General features: G+C 39.8%; 2 protein-coding genes across 2 annotated transcripts in view; both read right to left on the bottom strand.

Moving 5' to 3' along the window:
- LOC115837297 (dynamin-like 120 kDa protein, mitochondrial) overlaps window positions 1-246 on the bottom strand; it is a 29770-nt gene extending 29524 nt beyond the window's left edge. The window contains 1 exon segment of the mRNA XM_030822808.1: window positions 206-246. Coding sequence (XP_030678668.1) covers window positions 206-246 — 41 coding nt within the window.
- Window positions 233-12969, bottom strand: part of LOC115837296 (probable cation-transporting ATPase 13A4) — a 151393-nt gene continuing 138656 nt past the window's right edge. The window contains exons 22-24 of the mRNA XM_030822807.1: window positions 12197-12308; window positions 6328-6452; window positions 233-746 (exon numbers count right to left, since the gene is read on the bottom strand). Coding sequence (XP_030678667.1) covers window positions 526-746; window positions 6328-6452; window positions 12197-12308 — 458 coding nt within the window. The 3' untranslated portion in view covers window positions 233-525. The remainder of the gene's footprint in view (window positions 747-6327; window positions 6453-12196; window positions 12309-12969) is intronic.

Below are 12969 nucleotides of genomic sequence, written 5' to 3'. Positions count from 1 at the left end.
TGATTTGATCTTGGTGAGTCCCAGAGAAGAGCACATTTCACACATATCAAGTGTAAAATACAAAAGCACTGCAGCTTAACAAATTTCTCCCTGAAATGGGAACTTACTATTTTTTCATACTTAGGGAACTAATATTGTTCTACAAGGACACAATGGAGATAGAATACTGACAGACTGGAGATAAATGAATGAAACTTTTTCTCACCCTGAAAACATAGTCTGATTTTCTGATACACAGAGCAGCATCTCTCCCAAAGACTAGATCCCCTTTGAACCCAGTGGGGTGATTGACAAGCAAGGGGAAAGGGAGAAAATGGATTCAGCTCCACTCACTATATTCTTTCTCATATAGGGACAACCACTTTTTTAAGGTTAAAAGATGGATTATTTCCAGCACACAGGAAAGCACTATACCTTCAATCTCCATATGAAAAGTATGGAAAAACCAATGTAATTGAGTTCGTTCAAAAGCATGAATGCTAGACATTTGGAAGCATATGTTGACTCTAAGTCAAACCTGCTCAGTCACCAACACTGTGAGATACATTGATAATGTGGCAGAAGGTCTGTGTTCAGGAGTACCTGATTCCCATATGTAATGTGTTTCTTCTCTTCTACTAATGTCCAAGATATAGATGCTGATGAGGACCCGGTGGTTTCATTTGCCTCAATGAGAATGACCTTCTGGCTTTCAGAAACCATTCCAGATTTTCTGGCCACTGTTATTGCAGTCTGAAGATTGTCACCTAGAGGAAAGGAGGAGTATCTCAAGATGAGGTTGACAAGATTGAATTAATTCATGCAGAGCCTTGAAAACCAGAGCAGGGAGTTCAGTCCTTATTTCAGGTATGAAGAGAAATGATCTCTAATATCTTTTTCAGCCCTGACCTTCTGTGACTCCATGATCCCTTTTCTGGTTCTTACTGCTTTTCGTCAGGTTACTTCATGATCTACCAGTGTATTTTTGCCAGACGGGGAAAAAATAAAAAAGCAAAATTCAAATCTATTTTCATCATTTGTTAGCAGCTTTGCAAATGTTTAGGCAAATCCTCTGGTTTAGTAGAGTATCTGGTGGTTCCACTCCAGGCAAAATGGAGTAAGCCCACTAGGATCTATCTCTCCCACTGATTACAATGGAAAACTATGAACAAAAACCAAGAAGCAACTCCCCAAGGACTTTGAAAAGTAAACAAAAGCAGGCAGACGGCGGGAGGGAGTCAAATTTGGAGAAGCAACCTACAAGGGGATGAGTTTCTTGGCATTTTTTCTCTTCCCTATTCCATATTTGACTGGCGTGTGGGCCTCAATTAAAAAGCTGTTTGGGCAGTAGAACTCCAAAAGACACCCAGTCTTTCTGGCCAGAAGAGCCAGGAAAAGGGACCCTTGTAGGCTAAAGGGCATGGGCGGAATCCTGGAAAGGAGACAGCCAGACACGGGAACTAATTCAGTATATGAATTAAGTAAGTCCCAAGTTCAGCCTAGAGCTGTGCGTGTGTGGACCAGGTCCAAAAAAAGATAACAAAAACTTCAGGAATTGAACTATGATATAAATCACCCCCATTTGTGAGAGTAACCTCTGAGTGAGGCAGACCCAAACATCACAGCAAAAGATTTTATATTTTAGCTAAGATTGAAACTGCCACCTACAACAGGAAAGATAGAACTTATGGTTGATTGCTAGCCAAAACAAACAAACAAACAAGAAAACTCTCAACATTCTCCAGAAGATTTTAACAGGATTCAAAGTTTCATAACATAATATTCAAAATGTTCGGGATATTCAATATGAAAAATCTGGAAAATCTGGCCAATTCTCAAGAAAAGCCACAACAGTTGCCAATCCATAGATAGCCTAGATGTTGGAAGTATCAGATAATGGTTTTTAAAGCAGCTATTGTAAGCCCCCTTCATGTGGTAACTGTTAATATTCTTGAAATAAGTGGAAAGATAGAAGTTCTCAACAAGAAAATATAAACTGTGGGAAAAAACCAAATGAATACTTTAGAATTAAAAAATATAATATCTGAAATTTTAAAAAATCACTGAATGTACTCAATAGCAGAATAGATCAATGGAAATTATACAACCTGAAGAGCAGAGAGAAAAAATCATTTTAGTGAACAGACTCAAATCTATCAAAATAATTCATATTCATGTCATTAGAGTCCAAGAAGGAGAGGAAAAAAGGTTGAAAAAGAAAAAAAATTGACAAAATAATAGGAGAAATTTTCCCAAGTATGATAAAACACTTAAATTTACAGATTCAAGAAGCTCAGTGAATTCCAAACAAGATAAACTTAGTGAGAATCACAACCAGACATATAGTAATCAAACTGCTAAAAATCAAAGATAAACAAAAAAAGCAGTTAGAGAAAACTGCTTACATTACATATAAGAAAACAATAATTCAAATTATCACAGATTTCTCATCAAAAATATGGAGAGAAGAAAATAGTGGAACAACATCTTTGAAGTGCTGACTTCATCTTTCACTTTGAAGTGTCAACTCTGACTCCTATAGCTTCTAGAAATATCCTTCAGGAATAAAGGAGAAATAAAGACTTTATCAGATGAACGAAAATTGAAGATAATTTGTTGACAGTGGACATGCTCAAAAAATAAACAACAACAACAAAAGCTACAGGGTTCTTCAGATTGAAAGGAAATGATACCAGACGTTAACTTGTAACTTAAGGAATGAAAACATTGAAACAGAAATGATAATGATCTGGGTAAATATAAAAGTCTAATTTTCTTTACTCATGTTCTTTAACTCTTCCCTGTTGAAAGTAAAGACTATCACATTATCTGGTGGGGGGTTTCAACATATGTCATACTTATGACAATAATAACATAAAGAAGAGAAAGCAAGAGACATTCCTGGTTATAAGGCTTCTTGAAAGGAGAGGTATGTATGTTGTGATGCCTAGAGCAACCATTAAAAATTAATCATATAACATCTGGCTGGCTATCCTTAACATAGCTTCTCCCAGGTTCCTACCAAACTACATAGAAGATCCTCAAAAGAGCTGAAGTGGTGGGAAGGAGCTATCTGAGGCTGGAAGGATACAGGGAGCCCTGAGCGCTCATAGGCTTCCTCCATGCTCCACAGCAGGCCCCTGACAGCCTGTCTGCTTTTTGCCCTCTACCACCTGTGAGAGATCCAGTGTTCGGGATAAACAGCCCAGGCCTGAGCTCCAATCATCTGACAGAAAAATCTAACCACCTGTCTAAGAAATCGGAGACACCGGACAGGAAAAGATCAGGAGAAACAATCAGAGAGCATGACTAGGGAAGTCAAGAAGCTGCTGGAGACAGATGAAACCTGCTTTAAAAATAAAGCAGGCTGGGCGCGGTAGTTCACACCTATAATCCCAGCACTTTGGGAGGCCGAGGCAGGCGGATCATGAGGTCAAGAGATCGAGACCATCCTGGCCAACATGGTGAAACCCTGTCTCTACTAAAAATATAAAAATTAGTCAGGCGTCGTGTTGTGCGCCTGTAATCCCAGCTACTTGGGAGGCTGAGGCAGAAAAATCACTTGAACCCGGGAGGCAGAGGTTGCAGCGAGCCGAGATCGCACCACGGCACTCCAGCCCTGGCAACACAGTGAGACTCTGTCTCAAAAAAATATATAAAAAATAAATAAAGCACTGGCTGGGCGCGGGGGCTCATGCCCATAATCCCAGCCCTTTGGGAGGCCAGGGCGGTAGGATCACCTGAGGTCAGGAGTTTGAGACCATCCTGGCCAACATGGTGAAACCCTATCTCTACTAAAATTACAAAAATTAGCTGGGCGTGGTGGTGCACACCTGTAGTCCCAGCTACTTGGGAGGCTGAGGCAGGAGAATCGCTTGAACCCGGGAGGCGGAGGTTGCAGTGAGCTGAGATCATGTCACTGCACTCCAGCCTGGTGACAGAGCAAGACTCCATCTCAAAAAATAAAAATAAATAATAAATAAGGAGAGCACTTAAGAAAACTCAAATCCCACCCCACACACGATTTAAGAACTGAACAATTCAAAAGGGGATTTGAAAAAGATAATGAGCATTGTTGAGACCTGAGATTGTGGTTTAAACAAACTGGGTGCAAAAAAAAAAGTCTTAAAGCAAAATTATAAAAATATACAATCTAAAGCAAGGCACAGTGGCGCATGCCTGCAGTTCCAGTTACTAAGAAGGCTTAGGCAGGAGGATCGCTTAAGTCCAGGAGATCAAGGCTGAAGTGAGCTATGATCCTGCCACTGCACTCTAGCCTGGGCAACAGAGCAAGACTCTGTCTCTAAAAAATAAATAAATAAATAAATAAGACAACTACAAGAAAAAAGATAGACTGAGAGGATAGATAAAAATGGAAATACCAGGAGTAAAAATGGAAAGACAGTGAACAGAGGCAAAAATTAAATAAACAATAGGGAATTATTTTCTGGCAGGAAGAAAGACTAAAAAGTGCTGTCCATGTTTCTCCCACTCCGATCTCTCCTTGATTCCGGGGAAGTCTGGTTCTGATCACTGGTTTCCAGGGATTGATTCTAAAGCCTTGGGTCACAGAAGGAAGCAACAAGAAACTCTAATCAACTCAAAACTTTTTAAGTGAATGAGTCATCATAAAATTGGTCCATTCAGAGGATAGAGTTGAGTCCATTAAGTTATTGTCACAAGGGGTTGTGTATTTGGTGATTCAGTTATGTAAACCAATGTTCTTGCTATAAATATTATACTTTTCATAATCTGTTTTATCATATGTATAACATTCAAAGTGTCAGATATTATGATGACTTAATAATAAAGATGTCAAAAGATGGTAAAAAAATAAATAAATAAAAGTTTTTCTAAAAGTGCTGTCCATGTTCCAGACGAAGTTAATGAAATAAGGGAAACACAAAGGTAAATATTTCTAAATTCCAAAGTTAAAAGTTTATGTGCAGAAAAGAATAAGTTACTTACAATAGACTCTCACTGGACTTGTCATGAGCAATATCAGAAGCCAGAAGGCAAAGGAATAGCCTCTACATAGAGATCATTAAGAAAAAAGAACAATAATTCAAGAATATTATATCTGAGCAAGATGTCATTCATGTTTCAGAGCAAAGAAAGATATTCAAGCATATGTAAGAAATCAAAGAGCACCCCTCCATTCCATCCAAGGGCAGTATTTCAGGGAAAAAAATTTGTAAACAAGCAAGGAAAGAAATAGAGCAGAAATTTCAATATGAGAAAAGAGGAAGTAAAGAGAGAGGGTGGAGAAGGATGAACACTTGTACATTAATCTAAGTCAAGGATAGATTATGAGAATGTGTCATCTAAGTGCTAAATACAGATTTTTGAAATGGAAGGGTCACAGTGTAAGGGAAATCCCAACCAGCAGTAAATGAACTCAGCAACTTCAAAAAGTTGGACTGGGGTGTTAGAAAGGGAGAAAGTAAAAACAGTCCAAGATCCTCTTGGATCGTGGAGAGTAGAACAGGGGACAGAGAAGTACAAAAGAGGAAATAAAAGTATTCTAGAGTTTGCAACTGTAGAATTGGGTTCAGGTGAAATGGGAACAGAAAATGCGTGCTGTGATGGGGAATAATATAACTTTCCGACATAAATGATAGAGTTAAAAGCATCTGACTACAAGACCAGGGAAAAGAAAGGGAACACACCCCAAAAATATGAACATGAATTCATTAGGAAATCATTTATTTACCTCTAGTCTCTTTCCCAATTAAAAAATTATAGCATCAGTGTGAAATTTCATTAATAAAGTCACACTTAATTTCATTAAGAAATTTCACACATTTCTCTTGAGTGATTTATTCTCATTGCTCTCTTTTTTGAATGATTTGGAGTTGGGATTGGGAGTAGAGAGGACATCATTTTCTTAAATTTCTAGAATCGTGGATTTTATGATTGATGAGCCTTCGACATATTTTAGACCCCATCAACTGAGGATGCTTCTTCTTCTAGCATTTGACAATAAAAATCACCTTTGCCTGGCTCATGTCTTCTTGCCATTCAGGTCTTATTTCAAATGTCACATCTCAGAGAGGCCTCTCTTAACCATCTCATCTAAAACAGATGGTCAAACATTTTCCTGCATTATCCTATTTGTGTACCTCGAAACGCTGATACTATTTGACTGATTGGTTGATTTTCTCTCATTCCACTCACATGGAAACTCAGGCAAAGCAGTAACTGTGCCTTTTTGTTGCCCATCTCCAGCACCTGGAATGGTGTCTGGCCCAGAGTAGGTAGTCAACAATATTTATTAAATGAGTGAGTGAACCATGTCTATTTCCACATCAAATTCATACTGTTTTCACCATATACTTTGTTTTATACCTGTGATCATCACAGTCCTTATCCGGGCTGAGATGAGCTCTTCCAAGACAGGTTTTGTCTCTTCCTTCAATCGGTTCTCCAAGATCAGCAGCCCCAGAAATATCAGGTCTGATTCTACTGTCTCCCTGAAAATACATATATAGATGTATTGAACAGAAATAACACATATTACAGCTTTTTTTTTTTGAGATGGAGTCTCGCTCTGTCATCCAGGCTGGAGGATAGTGGTTCAAGTCATTCTCCTGCATCAGCTTCCCACTGGGATTATAGGTGCCCACCACCACGCCCGGCTAATTTTTATATTTTTAATAGAGACAGGGTTTCACCATGTTGGCCAGGCTGGTCTTGAACTCCCGAATTCAAGTGATTCATCCACCTCAGCCTCCCAAAGTGCTGGAATTATAGGCGTAAGCCACCGCACCCAGCCACATTATAGCTTTTTTACAGGAAGTAAAACAAAAAGACCCCTGTCATAGTGGTTCCATTCACTCATTCAAGCACTGTTAGGTGCTGATTAGGGACCGGGAGTGATCCAGAAAGAGAACAGAAGGGGACACAAAGGCTCTGGAGACATTTCCTCTAACTGAATGAAGAGGAAGAGAGTGTTTATTAAGCAAAAGCTTTGCTTTAACCTTTGCAGAAAATGAGCTGAAAGCCCGTAAGGGTCTCCTCCATCTGTTGTGACTATCCTGATTTTCCTTGCCTCACCTGCTACCCACAAAGGGGAGTTTTAGTTCTGGCACAAAGCATGAAAAATAAGGGAGGTGCAAAGAAAAATAAAATAAAATGCCAGTTTCTCCAGCAGGCAAGTCTATAATCAATATTATTTTGGCCCCAGGAGATATGAGGTCATAATCTCAACAAACAGGCCTCTCTATTCAGGTCAAGCTCATCCCTTTCTTTCTCCACCAGCTGGTAGCAATGATCTTCTGCATCAAGCGTGACTGTTTCTGCAAAAAGGTGCAGCCTTCAAGGCTCCTATCCACCCCAAGAATATTTTCAGGGATATTCTACAGCACTGAGTGCAGGGAATACATTCGGGATCAGGAGTTCAAAGATTCTTCCATCATTTATTTATCTTAGACACAGATCGAGAGCAAGACACCAGCACTGCCTAACTCTGGCTGAAATACAGATGAAAGTGGCACCCACTCAGACTCCTTGCCTGTCTCAATAGTGGGTCTCACATCAGCTACGGTCATGAACTAGCATTAGTGATGCTCCCAGCAAACTGCTAGAGCCTCCATGGAGCCACAGGAAGTGGACACAGTTTCAACTACTCACCTCAGAGCAGGCTTGAAAGAATGGCACTTCCCATTTTCTGAACCTATCATTTAAATCTTTCTATGATCTGGTTCCAAACTATCTTTCCAGCTTCAGCTATCACTGAACTCCTCATCCACCCTCATTTCCAGCCAAGTTGAACCACTAGCCATGGGTTTTCTGTCTACTTAACCATCTCTAGACATTTGCTTTAGACTGCTGTAAGACATTTGTCCTTACTTCATAGAAAAGGTTGTAATTTCCCCATGATCTGCTATTGAAACCCTCCCGATGTTCTGAGCCTCGTGCCTTGTCCCCCACAAAAGCTTCCTCAGATAGAAATCATTGCTCCCGGACGGGTGCGGTGGCTCACGCCTGTAATCCCAGCACTTTGGGAGGCCGAGGGGACGGATCACCTGAGGTCAGGAGTTTGAGACCAGCCTGACCAACATGGAGAAATCCCATCCCTACTAAAAATACAACATTAGCGGGGCATGGTGCCAGGCGCCTGTAATCCCAGCTACTCGGGAGGCTGAGGCAGGAGAATTACTTGAACCAGGAGGTGGAGTGAGCTGAGATCACACCATTGCACTTCAGCCTGGGCAACAAAAACAAAACCTGTCTCACAAAAAAAAAAAAAGAAAAAGAAAAGGAATAATTGCTCCCTTGGCATATTACTTATATTTCACTGTAACTCACATTTTATTTGCCTACGTTTTATTCTTGGGCTTCTGCCTTGTCACACTGTCTCAGCTCCTCGGGAACAATCCCACCTGATTCAATGCTGTGCTCAACACCACCCATGTGGTGCCCAACACACAGCAAGTGCCCAGCAAATGTGTGCCTAGTTGAAATGCTCTGAGGCCTGTTGGGACAATTTTTTGCCAGGTAATCTATGGAAATTCCTCATCCAGAAATTTTACTGAGTTCAAGGAACAGCACTGAGAAAAAGTGGCAGAGAATATGCAGAGACTGTAGTAGCAGGGACTGGGAAAAGTATTATAACAGATGTCCAAATCAGAGTCCCATGGAGTCAGAGAGGAGGGTGCTATCGTTTCTGGGTGGAGTGATTAGAGAAGGCTGCCTGTAGAAGACGATATTTAATCTGGTGTTTGAAGGATAACTTGGTTGATGCCTGATTGAGAGCTTATAGGGTAAATGCACCTGATAGCAATAACTACTTAGCATACCCTTAGAATGACCCTCTATGGCAGATGCACCTGAATGTATGTTCCAAGCTAGGAAATCTGGCTGTGGCCAACCCGGAGATTTGTTCCTTGTCTCTGAGGAACTTCTGAGCCCCCGTCCCGTCTAGTGGAACATGTGCCAGGCTATAAAGGGAGCTGAGGCCCTGAGGTGTGAGGTGGATGAAGGTTGCTGGGTGGAGGTCATTAAGGAATCAAGTGAAAATGCTATACAAACTGCATGATGTTTGCAGGCAGCGGCGGTTTTCCTGCACAGCTCACCACCACTGGAGTATAGGAAGGCAGATACGTTGTCCACTTTGCTGCCACTGGACTGTTTCTATATGTAAGGTGGTTCTCCTGTCCAGCCGGCTGTTGCGGGACTCTCTCCCCTGTAGGTGAGCCCCTAATAAAACCCCATGCCTCCTTTGCTGGCTCTGGGTCTCTTCTTCAGCCTCTTGAACCTGGTGCCTTCCCTCTTGAAGTGCATGGGGGTTTGGCATAATAGGTCTTCCAGTCTTTCTCATGGTGCTGGTACTCAGGCCCCAGGCCTTGGTTATTTCTGCAGACGACATGACCTGAGCCAACCACAAAGTGCCAGATTAGGCCAAGAAAACGGCTGCAGGGTCGAACATCTGCCGTAGCCTATGGCTACCTTGGCGCTAGTATTTCTAGTTCCTCTGGCTTATGGCCTTTGTATGGTTCAAGGCACAATAATCAGGAGGCTGGAGTTCTAATGTCAGCCCTACCACTGCCTTGCTGTGTGAGCATGACTAAATCACTTTCTTTGCCTGGTAAACAAGTTCTTCCTTTCATGAGCATTTAATCTGAACCAAAATAATTAAAAGGAGTAATTCCTTAAGGGGTCTTGAGCTCTGAAACTTGGAATGGCATTCTATCTCTTCTGGCTTCCTGCACAGATATTATGCCTCCTCCTGAAGTATCTAAAGATAATAAAGAATAAGTGTAATATATAGAAAGCACTGTCATCCCTGTGATTACATTTCATGTTCTTAAAATCCATGTGATTTTTCAAGGATGAAATATCCATAAAGTGGGCCAATAATCTTTGAAGAGATTATGATACCAATGCTGGAAGCACCCTGAGTAACCACACACAAAAAAACCCCAAACAACAGCAAGAATGTTCCATCCTAATCAGGAGTTCACAAAGGATAATTGAATTAATGTAGCTATGTGTATACATGGTGGTGATGTGCTTTAAGACAGGAGAGGCAAATTGATGACCTAAGATCAAATCCTAGTTGAGAATTTGTGATTTGTGTTTAGACCATACAAGATTTTAAAAAGTTAGAATTTCAGTACCTTTAACCAGGACATGTACTGTCCTGCACGCCACAGCCCTCACTATTCCCCATTGTTCATGTGTCTCCACAGTAAGTGCTTTGTTATGTGCATGCATTTCAAACCATGAGTTTGCAACTTGTAATATGCAAATATCATATTATGACAATGAGAAGCAGCTGCATGGTAGCCAGACTCTTACCATAGCTCTGGGCAACAGCCTGTCAGGAAACCAAGTTCAGTTCCCAATTCTGCTCTGTCCCTTCCCTTCCCTGGACCCAAGTTTCCTCTCCTTCAAAATGTGATATCCAATCTCAAAGTTTATTTTTAGCTCCCTTACTTGAGTGACCCTGAACTAAGTCGATCAAATTACAACAAATATACAGAATTGTAGTAGCCACCGTTTCAGGGGTAGCATGAAACTGGCCCCCCGGGAAGAATGGTCCAACAAGCCCAGGAGACGAACACAATGAGCCACTTCCCACTCTGGGCCTCATTTTACCCATTCACAAAGTGAGAGGCTTGGGTCACAGCAGTCCTTCTAAGCAGGAACAGTCCTCCCTCTAGAGGACATTGTGGAATTTTTTTTTTTTTTTTACGTCTATGCAAGACTTTCTGCAAAGACCTAGGCACAATGAATAATTATCCCGCATCCCACATGCCTTTTGAATATCCTACTGGACATTCATGAACACTGTAAAAAATTATTATACTTTCATAAGTATAATAATATACTTTAGGCTTATACGGTATATATTTTACTATTATTATAGAATATACTGTACTATTATTATATATATAATATTACTATATTATATTAAACAATTACAAAATTGTTTATTAAAATTTCCCTAGTTTATATGTGTTACATATAAACACAAAGTATTTTTCACACTTATATTCTTTTGAATTTTGCAGAAATGGAACTACCTGTACTATATAAATTGGGAGGAGATTGTACTGTTTTCTTCAGAGTTTTACCAAGACTTGTTAACCACTTCACATTCACCTTGCTGGTGGCAAGACTGAGGTATTTGAGTCTGCGATACATAACACACCTGTATCAGTCTGTATTTGTAGATGTTGCAGCCTCAATTATTCTATACGCAGGTACAAGCAACTTGTTACTTCATTTTGTGTTAGTGGAGTCAGCTGAGGATTTATTAAACTATCACCTCTGTGAAACATTATATGTTTTGCTTTTATTTTTACTATATAATGGGTCATTATATATTTTTACAAAGAATATGTGCAGATAATATGTGAATTTTATTTTAGAATATTAAGAGCTGAAAAATATAGTTACAAGAGAGTGTCGACTCTGATTAGATTGAAACAAATAGGTTAGACTTTCCAAATGTAAAATGCTAAATTTAAAAATGAGCCTAGATTAGCTCCGTAACAGCATAAGCAGTGGCGGCTGACATTAAGTGTTAGAAATGACATGAAAGGTGAAATAAACGTGATACCTGAAAAGAGTAGAATTAAAAAAAATAAAATTGAACTCATAAATACTGCAGTTTTGGAGCTGTTAAGCATCTCTATTTTAATCCTAAAATGTAAAATTTAATCTATAGGTTAAAATCTTTCTCTAGTATGGCACCTCAGAAGTTTTCCTTGTTTTTTTTTTTTGTAGATGTCACCAAGATTATATCATCTAAGCTGCATTTATTTGTTTCATTAAGCTGTGTATTTCCTATCAAAAATTTTTTCTGGTAAATGTTATGTTTCATAACTCCCAACCAATCCACCAACTATAATTTTTTTAAAATGGGGGCATGACCACAATTTCAATTTCTGAAACGCCGATTATATTCCTATGTCTGTTTTCATAAAGCTGTAAAAATCACATCATATTATACATCTTATGTGACTGTTTCTCACAAAATCCCCCAGTGAGTGTTCACATGATCTTTGGGATTTAGGCAGGGCAGGGATCACTATGTCCCTATTTACCAGTGTTCAGACACATGTTATGCACACAAATTCAGCAAGCTACATTGCTCCGTCCACCACCCAGAGCCCCTGAGTCCATCCCAGTCTAATGCACTTGACATTCCAACCTGGCACATCTCTCCATCAGACCTTTCTGCTTTATCAAAATCATCCCCATTTACCTCGTCAAGGTAGCAGTGTGGTGGTCATTTTCCAGCTTCTTGTAGGCCAGTGCTATGACTCGAAAGCCCTGGGTTGTGTAAATCTGAAGTTCGCTAACAAAACTAGTGGGTACTGTTTAGAAAGAAACACAAGGTTAGTATGCAGTATTTACTTAGGCAGTACTGGCAAAGAAATTCTTTACAAACATCCAACTTTTGCCCAAGAAAACACACCTCTACAAAGATAGGTAAACAAGTCAGTTGAAAATTCTAAACATAACTACATTTTCAGGGTTGACCTCTTCAGATGTAGTGAAGCTAAAATGAGAAGGAAGCATTTGAAAAAAGAAAAAAAAAGATAGGAAAAGTGTAAAATTCTTTTTTCTTCAGTTTAACCAACAGACATTTATTGAGAATCTACTATCTGCCAGGCATTGGCTATGCAGAGAAGAAATCACAAGCTCTACACCCAGAAATTAGACTTTACACCTACAACTATCAGATCTTTGACAAACCTGACAAAAATAAGCATGGGGAAAGGCTTCCCTATTCAATAAATGGTCCTGGAATAACTGGCTAGCTATACACAGAAGATTGAAACTGGACCCCTTCCTTACACCATATACAAAAATTAACTCTACATGGATTAAAGACTTTTAAAACCTAAAACCATAAAAGCCTGGAAGACAGCCTAGGCAATACCATTTTGGATATAGGCACGGGCAAAGATTTCATGACAAAGATGCCAAAAACAATTGCAACAAAAGCAAAAAATGACAAATGGGATCCAATTA

The sequence above is a fragment of the Nomascus leucogenys genome, chromosome 11 (genome assembly GCF_006542625.1).
Source record: "Nomascus leucogenys isolate Asia chromosome 11, Asia_NLE_v1, whole genome shotgun sequence".
Lineage (NCBI taxonomy): Eukaryota > Metazoa > Chordata > Mammalia > Primates > Hylobatidae > Nomascus > Nomascus leucogenys.
The sequence above is the reverse complement of the archived record's forward strand: the minus strand, read 5'-3'. Positions and strand labels throughout refer to the sequence as shown.